We start from the raw sequence: 14,682 nt of genomic DNA, 5'->3' as shown, positions 1-14,682 counted from the left end.
CCTACCCACACAATAGTCTAAATACACCACAAATAACAGACAGTGCAAAAATCATGGGAAGGCACAGCTCAGTTTTGCTATTCCATTTCCACTGAAGGGCAGTTAGAGAGCTGATCTGCTCATTATTCCAGGAATCCAGCCCAATTTCACTGCTGTCAAAACTCATTTTGTACAGATCTTAATTCAGCGATGAATTAAGTGATCAAGACACAAGGGCGACATTTAGGGTTTGAAGGGGGGGACATGCTTCCTTCTCCCCTTGCAAATTCCATATTAACCTCCATCAAGAGCACCTCTACTTCTGAACGTTTAAAAAAAATGGCCTCAGCAAATGCTGTTAAAATGTACTGCTTTTTTAAATTTACATTATATATAATGAGCCAGGGAGAGAGTTGACAGTCTTACTTTGGAGGAGATATGCACAACAGGAGTAGGCAGCACATGGCTTTTAGACCACATATGGTCCTGCACTTGTTTTTGCAGCTCCCAGGACTCTTCTCACCCCAGAAGTGGAGTTCCAGGCAATTCCAGTTTCGCTGGAAGGTATAACACGGTCTGTAGCAGAATTAGCCCCCAGACTTACCAAAATTATCCACACTTGATGTACAGGATTACACTGCATATTTTGAATATGGCCAGGAAAAAACTTTTGTATCTTTCTTCAAATTTCTCTCTCTCACACAATCTCTTTCTCTTTAAACATTCATGGGGAGCTGTGTTGGCCATTTAACAAATACCTACAAAAATCCACCAGTGATACCTTTATTGGCCAACTGAAATACACTATATTTGCTGCAAGCTGTTGAAACTCCACGGGCATCTTCATCAGGCAAGATGTTACAAACCAAACAGGAGGGGGGAAAAAACAATTAGAAAGGTCAGTCAGATGCCTGCAAGTTGTTTTAGTCCTCAGTAAAGATGTTATGAGGGGGAAGATATTTTTTGCAGGCAGGCTCCTTGTCCTTCTAGCTATGCGGCAATCGGGAGATTTTCAAAGTCCAAGAAACTGAAAGTCCATTTGCATCTTAACAGGGACCCCTCTTTTGCAATCCAAATATTCCTCTTTCACAATCTCTCTCTTTAAGACACAAATACAAAACAGAATCCTTTTGCTTCTCTGAAGTTGCAATATTGCAGAGATGTCTTTTTAGTTTCTGCCCGCATACCATAAATTCAAAATTGTCTTTTATTTTCATTCTTCTGCAACATTCAATACCATGTTTTGTCCATAAGATACCGGACTCTAAACTACATGGAAAACTGTAGGCTCCCATAAGCTCTTTCTTGCCTTTTCCCTCACTACTACTGACACTCTTGCCATTCACAAGAGTTTCTGTCAGTTTTGTGTTAGCTACAGAGCACAGTTATTTTGTTTGACCAAAGTTGAAGAAACAGCACTGTCAGGAATCCTAGTACGAGCCATTTGCCAACAATGTAGCTTTCCTTATTGGGCTAACACTTCTTGGTGAATCCTTTGGATTTATGAACAAAGACAATAGTTCAGCCAAATATTTATACCAGATTCTTACACTGAGTGAACAGAATCCAAAACACCGACTCTTTACTTGGACAGTTTACTACACTCTCACGAAAAGTCCAGGAACAAAAATCTGAGGAACTGGAAGATATCTTTCCTGCTCCCAGCAGAGCAGTGGAAAGAGTTGATATCACTGTTGAGGATATGGAATATTCTGTCAAAGATGCAGAGATTCAAGAATGGACTAAAGTGTCTGGACGGATTGGACTGTGGGCAGCAATCTGGATTAAGTTAGGAGTTGGAAAGTGGATGTCAGGACCAATGAGCCAACAACTCTAGAGGAAAAACTAAGGCCAGACTGAAAAGCAAGACCAGAAAAACAAGACACAGCAAAGCTCAAGTTATGTGCAAACAAACCTCAGCTGGGAAAGGAAGCCTTTGGTATTTCAGCCTGCCCAAGAAAATCCAATGGTCAATCTAGATGACAGACTCATTTCAGGCAGTTCTTTAAATGTCTGCCACTAGCAGTTTAGTGGTTCACCACACAGCATAACAGCACACAGATTACAGCAGTACCAGTGATAAAGTGAGAGCAGAATGAACCCCAGCAGAATTGGATTAGCGGAGAGATAATTCATTGAGCCAAGTAAAGGAAAGAAAAAGAACATCAATCAAATGACATTGAAAGAATGTTGAAAAGAAAATGGCATGGAGCAAATGCAGAGCTGATGAGTGAAGCAAAATACATAATCCTACAAATGAAGTGCAAAATAAGAAATCTGTGTTTGGAAGAAATAATCTCATAAAACAGCTGTAGAGAAGAAACCAGGCATATAGTTTTAAAAGTCCGAGACTGTAATAAGTTAAATGAAAGGACAGAAGAAACATGGTATATCATCACCATTGTCAGCATGGATTAATAACTGCACTGTAGCCACAGAGCCACATTGAATTCTATCTCTGTCTTTTTTTAAAAAAAAATACAGCACATATTTGTTATCAGCCTGTAGCTTTCAGTCGCAGTACAGTTTCATATTCAATGTTTATTAAGCCATCATTCAAGTCAAATATATGGCAGAAAGGGGCACATCCCTGCTATTGAGTTAGTTTAGCCCTCAAGCATAAGGGGCAAGGAATTTAAAACACCCATTTTCCAATTCATCTTTCCCTCAGTTCTCATCTATTGTCCACACTCTCTCTGCCTCTCTGCTTCTGGCTCAAGATTGTACATCAGGATATATGCTTGACAGAAGCCCCTGCAGTTGACCATATCTCAGCATCCCAGCACCGGGGGTGGGGGGAGATGATAACAGGAGATACAAAGTGGATAAATGCAATTTTCATGTAAATGTATGATTCAGTTTGAAAATATACAACCAAATATGTTGGGTGAACTAAGGCCTGAAGCAGATGGGCCAAAAGGTGTGGCTTCCAGCTACTTTGGGGGGTGGGGCGTGCAGATGACGCATGCCCCCAGAGCAGCTGGAAGCCACTCCAAGTCTGCTTAAGGTGATCCAAAGCTGCCAGAAAAAAAGAATGCAGAAAAAGCTCTCCTTGCTGGTGGCTTGTTTGGGATCGCGGTGGTGGGCCATCCAGTTACCATGGTCCCAGGCCAATTGAGGGCTGATCCAAGCCACCAGTCTGCTTCAGCCCTAAGTAACATTTTCATCTCTGTTCGTTCTATCTTCTCAACATCCAGTGTGAAACTTCAACTGAAGCATTTGGAAGCAAAGAGGCATCAATGCTTGTAAAAGTGATTAGTGAGGGGGGAGGGGGTCTAGATAATGCCTGGAATTTTGTTTTACCCCTGTATCTTTATGTGGTATATGCTCTAAAGTCTTTTGCTTCCTTCTTATCTGCAGACAAACCACTTACCCCTTCTCTCAAGAAGTTCATTAGTGTTTTTGTTCTCTTTGTCTGGAAGGAGCATCCATGTGACTCCAACCCCAACAATGGGTGGTAGCTTACACCCACATAGGAGAGTCAGCTTTTAGAAGGTTTTCTAACCAAGTGTAGGTCAACTTTTTTTGCCTATCCCCTTTCCTGTCCTAAAATGGATTTCCTGAGAAAATAAACTAAGGCCCGGTACATACTAGCAGGAAGCGGCATCCTGGCAGCAATTCTAAGGTTAGGGAGCACACACCAACCACATGCTCCCTAACCGTAGCATGTCATGGCAGCAGCGTAATGGTGGCCTCCCACCCACATGGGGACTACCATTGTGACGTAAGCAACTCGCAGCATATAGATGTCGCTGCGTGTCACGTCACGAGTGTGCCAACGGTTCTTTTTGTGGTGGAGGGACGCCGTGCAGTTTGGCTACTGTGACCTCCCTCCAGAGGAAATCTGGGCGCCTCCAACCCACCCTTTTGGGGCAGTCTGTCGAGCCCCTGCATTTTTGGTTTTTTGTTTGTTTTTTGCCCCACTGGAGTAGCCAATCATTTCTCCTATTTCTACCACAAATTCATATTGCACTCACCCCATTGCATTATGCTTAATACAGGTGCCAAATACTCCTACAAGACAAGTGATATTTTAAGAGCAATGAAGATTATTTGACAAAGAATCCTCTGCTTTATGATGTTGTGACACCAATTCTAAGGAGGACTACATTGGGTTTATGATATCTGTACTGAGACCCAGTACAGATGTCAAGGCTAAATAGTGATTTGGGTATCAGGGCCATGCCTTGGGTACTCTCTGTGATTGTAATCACTAGTTTGCTATGATCTCTGAATCAATTACATTCATAGATACAGTGGGCCCTCCCTTTACATGGGGATCCATCTGGATCCCTCTGCGTAATGGGAAATCAGTGTATGGTGGAGCCCCATTGGAAGTAATGGGGCTCATGCCTGCAGCACATGCCCCATTAGTTCTTTTGGGGCATGTGAAGGGCTCTTCCAGCATGGCTTTCAGTGTATGGCACACCCACGTAAAACGTGGGCGTACTGTATTATCAAAGTACAAAGGGAGATTTGGTCTTGGTTCAAGAAACCATATATTTTTCATACTTTGGCCACATAATGAGAAACCATGACTCCTTATAAAAGACAGTGATGGTAGGAAAGGTGAAAGAGAGGAAGACCACAGACCAGATGGTTAGACTCAGTCAGAGAGGCCATGGAACTGAGCAGAGGCTAGAGGATAGGGGATCTTGGGGACATGTCATCCATAGGGTTGCCATGAGTTGAGGTTGATGCAAGAGCAGTTAACAACAAACAAACAAACAAGTAAAGTCCACTTAAATGATTATTTTGTATTGTGTGTTTTTGAATATTAATTATCTAATTAAAGAAGCCTACATGTGAAACTTTCTTCTTTCAATGTTGTCCAACAGAGCTTGTTTCCAGAACCTTTATCCATGCAAAGTAATTCTGTGCAAGCTCTGAAAACTTTGTGGGGAAAAACCCAGCTGAAGGGAACACACAGTTTTGAAACGGCAATGGTTCAATCTACATTTCCACATCAAAAGGTAATCTGTTTTTTACTCATGATCATTTATGAAGGTGTGAAATGTACTTCAGTGGATGAACAACCTGTGCTGCAGTTGGAGAACCTGGATATTGGGGTCATATCAATGTTGTTCTCAAATATTTTGGTGAAACAGAGACCACTTGGCTTTATGCTATATTGCTAAAAACCTCTGTGCCAAAAAATTTGGGGAGAACTGGAGTTTTCCCCATAATTGGGCATATAGACACCGGTGGAACAGAAATAATCTTTAGATACAAATTCTGTAAAAAGGGCAAGAGCAGAGTAATGGCTACAATGTGTGTCAAAGAGAACATAGAGCCCCATAAAGTCCGATAAAGAAGAGAACATAAGCAAAGCAGCATATGTTTCTTTTCACATGTCACCCATGAGCATATGAGGGGCCCTATCTTTTCCTTTGCCCTATGAGTGGCAAAAGTTGGTTGTCTGTGACTTATTTTTTGTGTTTTGTCCAAAATTATTACTTTCATGACTTCCTAGATAAACATTATTTCGGCTGCCTTTCACAAATAGAAAAAGAACACTTGTGGGTTTGGCCAGAATGATAAAAGATCATTTTATCATTCCTTGCATATCTCTCTTGTACAGATTCCTTTAACACGAAAACACATACACACATGTGCATATTATTAATTAATTGATTGATTAAATTCCTTAGATCCCTCACTAGCAAATTATCTCTAGGAATCGTACAAATTAAAAAACAGTACATTGGAGTAAAATTAGATTGTGAGCCTATAATATAGACCTTCTTTACCTGGCACTTTTGAAAAGTGTGTTTCATTGAAAATATTTTAATTCATCCCGGTTGATTAAAAGCATTTCTTTTAGGAATAATTCTAAGGTTACAATCAAATGTATCTTTACCTTTGACATTAAATAGCTTCACTGGCTACCAGTTATGGTTATAATATATAAAACCCTATACTGCTTATGTCCATACTGTCTGAAGAATTGTATCTCCCTAGATGAACCTGCCAGAGTCTTAGGAGCCTCAGGGCAGAGTTTTTTCTCAGTCTCACCACCATCATAGGCTCATCTGGTGAGAACACAAGAGAGAGTCTTCTCAGTGACTGCTCCCACCCTGTGGAACTCCTTTCCACAGAAGACTATGCTGCTCCCCTCCCTGCTCTTTGCCACTAGGCAAATGCCTTTTTGTTCAAGCAGCTTTTGATAAGCAATTGTTTGCAAGGGACTTTGCAGGTTGTTCTATTTTTAACTATAGTAGGTGACAGGCAGCCTATGAATGGAATAAGCATAGTGGGACTTAAAGGTAAAGGTAAACATTTTCCTTTTGACATGATTGTCAAGTTGTATCCAACTATAGGGGGTGGTGTTCATCTCCATTGCTTAGCCAAGGGGGCCAACATTGTCAAAGATGACTCCTTGATCATGTGACCAGCATGACAGCATGGAATGCTGTTACCTTCCCTGTGAAGTGGTATCTGTTTACTTACTTGTACTTTTACGTGCTTTCAAAGTGGTAGGTTGGCAGAAGCTGGGACTAGTGACAGGAGCTCCCTCCGTCATGATGCACTTCGGTCTCAAACTGCTGAACTGCTGACATTGTGATCAGCATTTTAGTCAGCATCTCAACCACTGAGCCACAGTATCCCTATAATGGGACGTTCAGAAAAAAATGGTAAAAATGGTGGTTCTATTAAGTAGCCATCATTTGCCCAGTCCAAAGTTTGTTTCTCATGGTTTGCCTTTCCACTGCACCTAACAGGAAAGTGTTAAGTAGAGTTGTATCCTGTATTTTGAAATAAAAGATCTCTGAGCATGTGAGGGGGGGAGGGGTTGATGGAAAAACATAATAGACACACAGCATATTTGCTGAAATCCAGTCTCTGACATTAAACTTTCATGACATCTGTTGCTTTCCGTGTTTATACTATTTTACATTAACAGCAGATGCATGTACAACCATTCCTGTAGACTGTACTATTTTAGATTGCAGAAGAGCAATTACTTGACTGAATACTCCTATGTGAAAATAATCCTCTGTGCAGAAGGCTAAAGGGCAAAGAACACATGGTATTATTCCCAGGGTCTGACCTGCCATGTATAAATGTTTTAAACCAAAGTTGCTGGCATCATGGACAGAAAGCATGGCCTTTAATCCTTTGCCCCCACCAAGGGTCTTACTGGACTTGAAATACCTACCACTGTACCTTCCATTTGCAGTGAGCAGAGTCTTCCAACTGGAGACTTTCCCCTACATTTCAAATATAATATATATCAGACATATAGAAGGGGAATGATTTCATGTTGGTACTATGGCAGGCAATGTGTTGGGGGGGGGGGACCTTCTCATGTATTATTCCTCACCTCAATTTTAAAAATTCATGGGAGCTGAGCAAAACTTTAGGAATAATTTACAGCCTGGAAAAAAGATAGTGACACAGCATTATTTTCAGAATATGCTGGCTGTGAAAATTAAGTTTTTATACTAAGTTCCAAAATAACACAATATGATGATTTCCTCTAAGTATCAGAAATATAGGAAGAGCACGAGCCTAACTGGTGTGCCCAGGACACAAAGCATTTCTGGAGAAGCGTTTACCTATATTACTTCATGTTAAAACCAAATCAGAAGAGCGTTTGCACCTTATCTTGCTTCCAGTGGTAACCATCCAGATGGCTCCAGGAAGTGCACAAGAACAGACTATGTATAGGAAGGACAGAAAGTGCACATGAAAATTTGAATCCCTTAGAATCCTACCGCCACTATAGCCAGTAGCTGTCCCATTTGGACAATCCAAGCTCTGGAGTATATAGAATCATAGAGTTGGAAGAGACCACAAGGCCCATGCAGTCCAACCCCTGCCATGCAGGACTTCACAATCAAAGCATCCCCGACAGATGGCCATCCAGCCTCTGCTTAAAGACCTCCAAGGAGGGAGACTCCACCACACTCCAAGGGAGTGTGTTCCATTGTTGAACAGCTCTTACTGTCAGGAAGTTCCTCCTAATGTTAAGGGGGAAACTTTTTTCCTGTAGCTTGTATCCATTGTTCTGCATTGTATCCCTTTTCCATTTTTAGTCTCCAGCATCTGTTGCAAAATAATATACTGCCTTTGTCCACTGGAGTTCCAAATAAGTACTTTGTCCAATACCCACCCTCTTCCATAACTGGCACAGGAAAGTGGGAGAGATCTGCTAACAAGTTGAGATGTTGACATGGTCGGACTTCCATTAGGACCAGAACTGAGGCAATGCCTCAGGTGGTGTGTGCTGTGAGTAACCTTTTGGCCATGTCTCTTGGACTCCAGGACTTGAAGACAGAATTGTGTTTTTTACACATCATGTCTGCAGGCTCTAAACTGGTGTCCTGCACTCAGGTGTGGAGAATGATACTGTCCTGTCGGCAACACTGAGGTTTAATTCAACCACCAGTCCAGTTTACTTCTTTGTATGTAGTTGCTGGGCTGAGGAGCAGTGTTGCCATTTTGTATTAATTCAGGCATCAAAATACCTTGGGATGGTCCTGAACTCTGATTTCTGCAGTGCTTACATAATAAATAAATAAATAAATAAATAAATAAATAAATAAATAAATAAAACTTTTATTTATATACCGCTCTTCTGTAGCAAGACAATCTGAGTGGCTCACACCAAAATGCCCACATACAATATAATACATAAAATTACAATATCCCCCCTTAAAAAGAATGAAATTTATTATTTACGGTATTTATACCCTGCCCTTCAGCCCTACAGGCTCTCAGAACAGCTTACAATTATTATTTTAATTAGATAGTTCCCTGCCCTCAGGCTTACAGTCTAAAAAGACACAACACAAAAGGAGAAGGGAATGGTGGTGGGGAAAGGGATCAAGTCCGGCGGTTCTTCTCTCCCTCTGAGACCTGGACTAAAGCAGATGGACTGGAGGGAGGTCTCTTCTTCTTAATCGAGGCTGGGCCCGATGGCGTTGAGCCTGTCTTTTCACTCCCTCCAGACCGGAAGATGACAGTTGGAAGGAGGGAGGGCTCTTCTTCTTCAGGCCCGATGGTGTTGGGCCTGTCTTTTCATTCCTTCCAGGCTGGAAGATGACAGTTGGCTAGGAGGGAGGGCTCTTAATTTATTACAATTAAAAGAGTTTTAAAATCAATTTATAATAAAGATAACATAGGTAGGGTGGTAGTAAATACGTGGTATGAACATTAACATAATCTGCATGATGTTTTGAAATGTTTTTGGGTTTTGTCCCAAATCTGTTTCACATGCAGTTGATATGTATATGGAAAAATAAAATGGTACATGGCTTTGCAAAAGAGAGAATACGTTTCAAATAGCAGACCAAGAAAAAGCTGCCAGAATGGATTGCTTGGTTGCATTTTGCAAATTCACATAGTTGTGGGCTATAGCATGAGCTCCAGAAGGGAGCATGCTCAGTTTTGCACATGCTCAGTTCTATCAACCTTTGCCCTCTGAAGAGATTACTGTTTCAAAGCAATTATATTTTCAAAGATTGCAAGGAATACTGTTTCAAAGCACAGCAAAAGATTTCTGGTCAAAGCTATTAATCTTTAATTGGAGTTCATGCGAATGAGCAGCATGGAATTTCCTTTAAAACAAAACATATTTGAGGTAAGTCTTAACTGCCTGAAATTATCTTTTTTTAAAAAAAGGAAAACACATACAATCTTACTTTAAAACTGCGTAATTGAAACCAAGCATTGAGAATCTTTCTAAAACCTTCACTGACATTTTGGCTGTTAGCAAGAGAAAGATCCATAAAATGTCTTTCTTGGAGTTACACAGCTCACCTAGTGTCATGGGCTTTCAGGATGGGATTATGACATTTCTCCTACCTCCCTTTAAAAAAGAAAACATCCAGTGCTCTCTCACAAAATATTTTCCTAAGTCTCCTTAGATTCATAACCCTATTTTCCAGAGATGGCCCCTACTCTTTTCCCCCACGTTTTCCCTATTACATAGATTATGCAAAAAGATGTCACAGATTTGAATAAAATTTGATTAAAAACATAAAATATTGTAAATAATTATTATAATGTAAAACTCTAGGTCAAAGGGCTTTTTTAAAAATACAAAAACACATTGGCCTACCTTTTTTTTAATACTGACTAGAGTAGGTCCCATTGAAACCATTGAATTTATCTATGTGTTGACTCACTATTCAACAGTTGATTGAATGGGTCTGCTCTAGTTGGGATTACCCAACAGGGTGTGATTCCAATGAGAATTTCAGTTCTTGCAGAATTAAAAATGTACCATGTCCAAAGGAGTATTTATGTATACAGATTCAAGTGTGTTATACACAGACATGCAAAGACAGAAAATGAAAGGTATAATAAAAGTAAAATAACATCACATAAAATAAAAGGAAATAAAATACTTCTTGTAAGAACCCAGTAAATCCTATATCTCTCTCCCCTGGAAGAAATTTCACTGTCCCCCAAGTGGGGTTTATTTACAAACAACAAGAATATGTCACTTCTGCTTTGCCACACCAATATGTTAAAGTGGCTGGGATAAAATAGTACCCCGATGAGAAAAAGTAGAGGTGCTTGGACATAGGTTTTTTTGCAGCCTTTCTTTGTATGTAAAAAGCAAAAATGAAAAACCGGACATGACAAGTGGCTTTACCTTTTGTTTGCAAGTCTTCAGATGATAATCCCATAAAATAATAATAATAATAATACATTATATTTGTATCCTGCCTTTCCCTACATTGCAGCATCCACTTGTGGATTCTGCAACAAAATGTGACAAAATAGTAAATGTACAGATATATACACTCTCCTTAGGGAGGAACGTAGACCTTTCATTGTCTAGGCCCATAACTTAACATTTCTTGTAAGGCATCACACTTTTTACATTATATTGGCAACTTCTGATTCTTTCATATTGTAGCCAACATTCACTAAGAGGCACCTATATAATCTAACCACTGTAAAAATTTTGAACCTTTATATGTCTTCTGCATATTGCAAACACACAGGCATCTGTATCATTACAAACATCTTTGGAAAATAATATTCTTGTAAAGGCATTTAGCTATCTAGATGAGAACTATAGCCTGTTTCAGAGCCATAATGCTCTCTTTCTCTCTCTTGTTGTTGTGTGTCTTAAAGTCATTACTGACATACAGTAACCATAACGTGAACCTATCACAGGGTTTTATTGGCAGAATTGGTTCAGAAGGAGGTTGCCTATCTTTCCCTCTGAGGCTGAGAAAATGTGGCTTGCCTAAGGTTACTCAATGGACTTGCATGGCTGAGCATGAATTTGAACCCTGGTCTCCCAGTGTCTTAATCCAACAAGCAAATCACTACACCATTCTGGCACTATCAGCATTTTACTATTTATCTTGCCAGCGTTTTATGGATATCTATCAGTCAGGAGCAGCATGAGTAGCATAGCCTTGTTGGAGGTGAATTAAAAGAACTGGCAGAAGTAATCTCAGAGCCACTGGCAATAATCTTTGAAAATTCCTGGAGAACAGAAGTAGTCCCAGCAAACAGTATACTTCTATTGATGCAGGTTAGAATCACATTGAGTTTTTTAACTGTTGCACAAGTTGAACAACACTGTCATGCAACAGTTAAAAAACTCAATGCAATTCTAGGCTGCATCAATAGAAGTATAATGTTTACACTGAGGAAAGTAATAGTGCCACTCTATGTAGTTTCTGCTTTGGTCAGGGCTCACTTGGAATACTGTATCCAGTTTTGGGCACCACAATCAAAAGAGCAAAGTACAAGGTGTTGGTGATTACCTTTAAAGCCCTACATGGCTTGGGCCCAGAGTACTTGAGTGAACACCTTCTTCCCTATTGTCCGTCCCGCACACTAAGGTCCTCTGGAAGAAATCTACTACAGCCAAAAAAATCTAGGCTAACATCTGTCTCCCAGAGGGCCTTCTCTACTACTGCTCCTAAACTATGGAACGACCTGCTGGAGGAGATCCGTCACATTTCCACTCTGGCAGCTTTCAAGAAAGCACTCAAGACGGATCTCTTCCGGCAGGCCTTTCCAACTTAGTTACCCTCCCCAGATATAGATATTTATCCCCTCATCTGTCTATTTCCCCCCACCAATGTTTCTGCCTATTTTTTGTTTGTTCAATGTTTTAATGTTTTTAATGTTTTTAATGTTTTAATATTATTACTGTTTAATTCTGTTTTAGTACTGGGAATGGGGGGGTAGGTCTAGGGTTTGATTTTTTAACTCTATTGTAATTTGTTGTATTTTATTGTTGTAACCCGCCCGGATTCTTCGTGATTGGGCAGGCTAGAAATAAATCTATTATTATTATTATTATTATTATTATTATTATTATTATTATTAGGATGTTGGGAGAGTGTCCAGAGGAAGGTGACCAAAATGGGGAAGGGTCTGGAAACCATGCCCTATGAAGAGAGACTTTGGGAGCTGGGTATGTTTAGTGTGGAGAAGAGCAAATTAAGTGGTGATATGATAGCCCTGTTTAATTATTTTAAGGGGTGTCATATTGAGGATGGAGCAAGCTTGTATTTGTAGCTCCAGAGACTAGGACACAGAGCAATGGGTGCAAACTACAGGAAAAGAGATTAAACCTACTGTATATACTCCTGTATAAGTCTAGAAATTTAGGTCAAAAAATGACTAAAAAAAAAACGGAGCTGACTTTTTACTGGTCAATGTAAGTACTATACTTTAACTCTTAAAAACATCCCCTGGTGAAAGACAAGAGAATAATCTGTCCTGGAAACACTGACCCCCTCTATTCACTCATACGTCCATCCTTTAGTGGGAGCACAAGCATTTATGCCTTCTGAAATTTTGTATGTTCTTCGTCATTGTTTTTCATTGCTTCATCCCTTACATCCTTCGTTACATGTCCTGTTTAAATATTTGAAGGGATGTTATGTTTTACTCGCGACTTAACCATGGATTATATCAAAATCCATAATTTGGCTCCAAAACCTCCCCTTGACTTATATATGAGGCTGACTTATAATTGAGTATATACAGTAAACATTAGGTAGAACTCCCTGACAGTAAGAGCTGTTTGACAGTGGAACACATTCTCTCCAAGTGTAGTGGAGTCTCCTTCTTTGAAAGTTTTTAAACAGAGGCTGGATGCCATCTGTCAGGGGTGCTTTGATTGTGCTTTCCTGCATGGCAGGAGTTTGGACTGAGTGGCCCTCGAGGTCTCTTCCAACTGTGTGATTCTATGATTTTATGAAATACACACCAGCACCAAGTTGTATTATTCTCAATTGTATTACTTGCTTAAACATAGTACTGTTTGTATGAGACTGTAGTGCATGTGGGGCTGTTCTGGTGCTTCTTTTCAGTAAAAGTATGCACTGAGGCTCTCTACCATTACAGCTGTATTGTTTCTGCAAAACTGGAGCAAAGTAATCCCTTGTGGAAAACAAAATTTTGGAATCTCCTACAGTCTCATAATCTCCTCTCTTAGCCAACAGCTTCTGAAATATTTTCTCCCCTGTTAGTGGGAGGTCCCTGAGGATCCTGAGGTTTTTTTTTGTGTGTGTGTGTGTGTGAGTGCGTGCAACGTGTTGCTGTTATGTCTTTGGTGGCGAAAGCTTATCATGAGCTGGCTGTCACAACAACATATGGGAAGGCTGTTACCAAAAGCTTATACGCACTCTAAGGTCCAAACTAGCCAGCAAAACTATTTCTTTAATTGCAATTTGGCTTCAGCTATGTAAAGATCCAAGGATGAGGGGATTGATTTAAAGAACAAATGGAAAGGGCTCGTAGTGTGGCTACCAGCCATGTTGGCTGAAAGATTCTGAGAATTGTCATGTAAAAATATTGGCAAAACTTTAGGTGTTAACTCATCCCTATGCCTACCATTTAATCTCCCTGCAGCCCTGTTTCTCCCTGGTGGAGTCATTTCTGACATTTAAAGACGGGTTGGGGGGAATGAAGCCACAAGTATGTTTCAGAAATCATGTGTCCCTTTTGCTCTTGAAGTATGAACCCCTTCACACACACACACCTCCATGCATACACCATTCCTGTTCTATTAATGAGTGATGTAGCATCATATTTAAAGGGGTGGGACTATTCTGATTTCAGATTTTTCACTAGGCTGATCTAGGAGATTATCGCATTGACAAATTACCCAGGAGCTGGGAGCTTTCTGACTTTGAAAAGAAGCCTCCAAAGCATGGCGGGACCCGGGATGCAGTCACCCAGTGGCAGCAGCGGCAAATTATGTGCTATAATACCTAGCTGCATCCCACAACCCAGCTGCATCCCATTAGGAAGCAGTTGGGTTATTTGTCAATGAAATTATCTCCCTAGTTATCAGGGCATATTCAGAAGACTTAAAAGTTACAGTGTAGATGCTACATAATGAACATTCTTGTGCCCAATGCAACTAACATATCTAATCCTAACCAGGATTATTTGGTATGTTTCATTCATTTGGCCTTACTTAAGGTTAAGACTGTAGCATGAGCATAATTGATTTTAACAGTATTCTGGAGGCTTAAGACTCAAGCACAGGCTTAAGTAGTTTGCACTTTCTGTCAAGATCACATCTGGATTGCTCCAAAGATTGCAAAGGTCAGATCTGTATCAATGTCCTTCGAATATGAATACAGCTTCTCCTTCAGCTGAGTACCTGTCTACAGTCTGCAGGAATGGTTACTGTATGTTATGGAAGTAAAGAGACACTCTGTAAACAGTGTAACATGTGCAGTCTGCATGCCAGAATTAATGATA

At 40.3% G+C, this 14,682-nt stretch overlaps 1 protein-coding gene across 2 annotated transcripts in view; it reads left to right on the top strand.

Annotated features, from left to right (window-relative positions):
- The window catches only part of VEPH1 (ventricular zone expressed PH domain containing 1), a 177,363-nt gene that overhangs the window by 124,785 nt on the left and 37,896 nt on the right, over positions 1-14,682 (top strand). For both annotated transcript variants that reach the window (XM_042459676.1, XM_042459675.1), the window contains one exon: positions 4,818-4,952. In XM_042459676.1, the coding sequence (XP_042315610.1) occupies positions 4,818-4,952 (135 nt within the window). The remainder of the gene's footprint in view (positions 1-4,817; positions 4,953-14,682) is intronic.

This window comes from Sceloporus undulatus, chromosome 3 (genome assembly GCF_019175285.1).
Source record: "Sceloporus undulatus isolate JIND9_A2432 ecotype Alabama chromosome 3, SceUnd_v1.1, whole genome shotgun sequence".
Classification (NCBI taxonomy): Eukaryota; Metazoa; Chordata; class Lepidosauria; order Squamata; family Phrynosomatidae; genus Sceloporus; species Sceloporus undulatus.
This window is presented reverse-complemented; position numbering and strand designations above follow the sequence as displayed.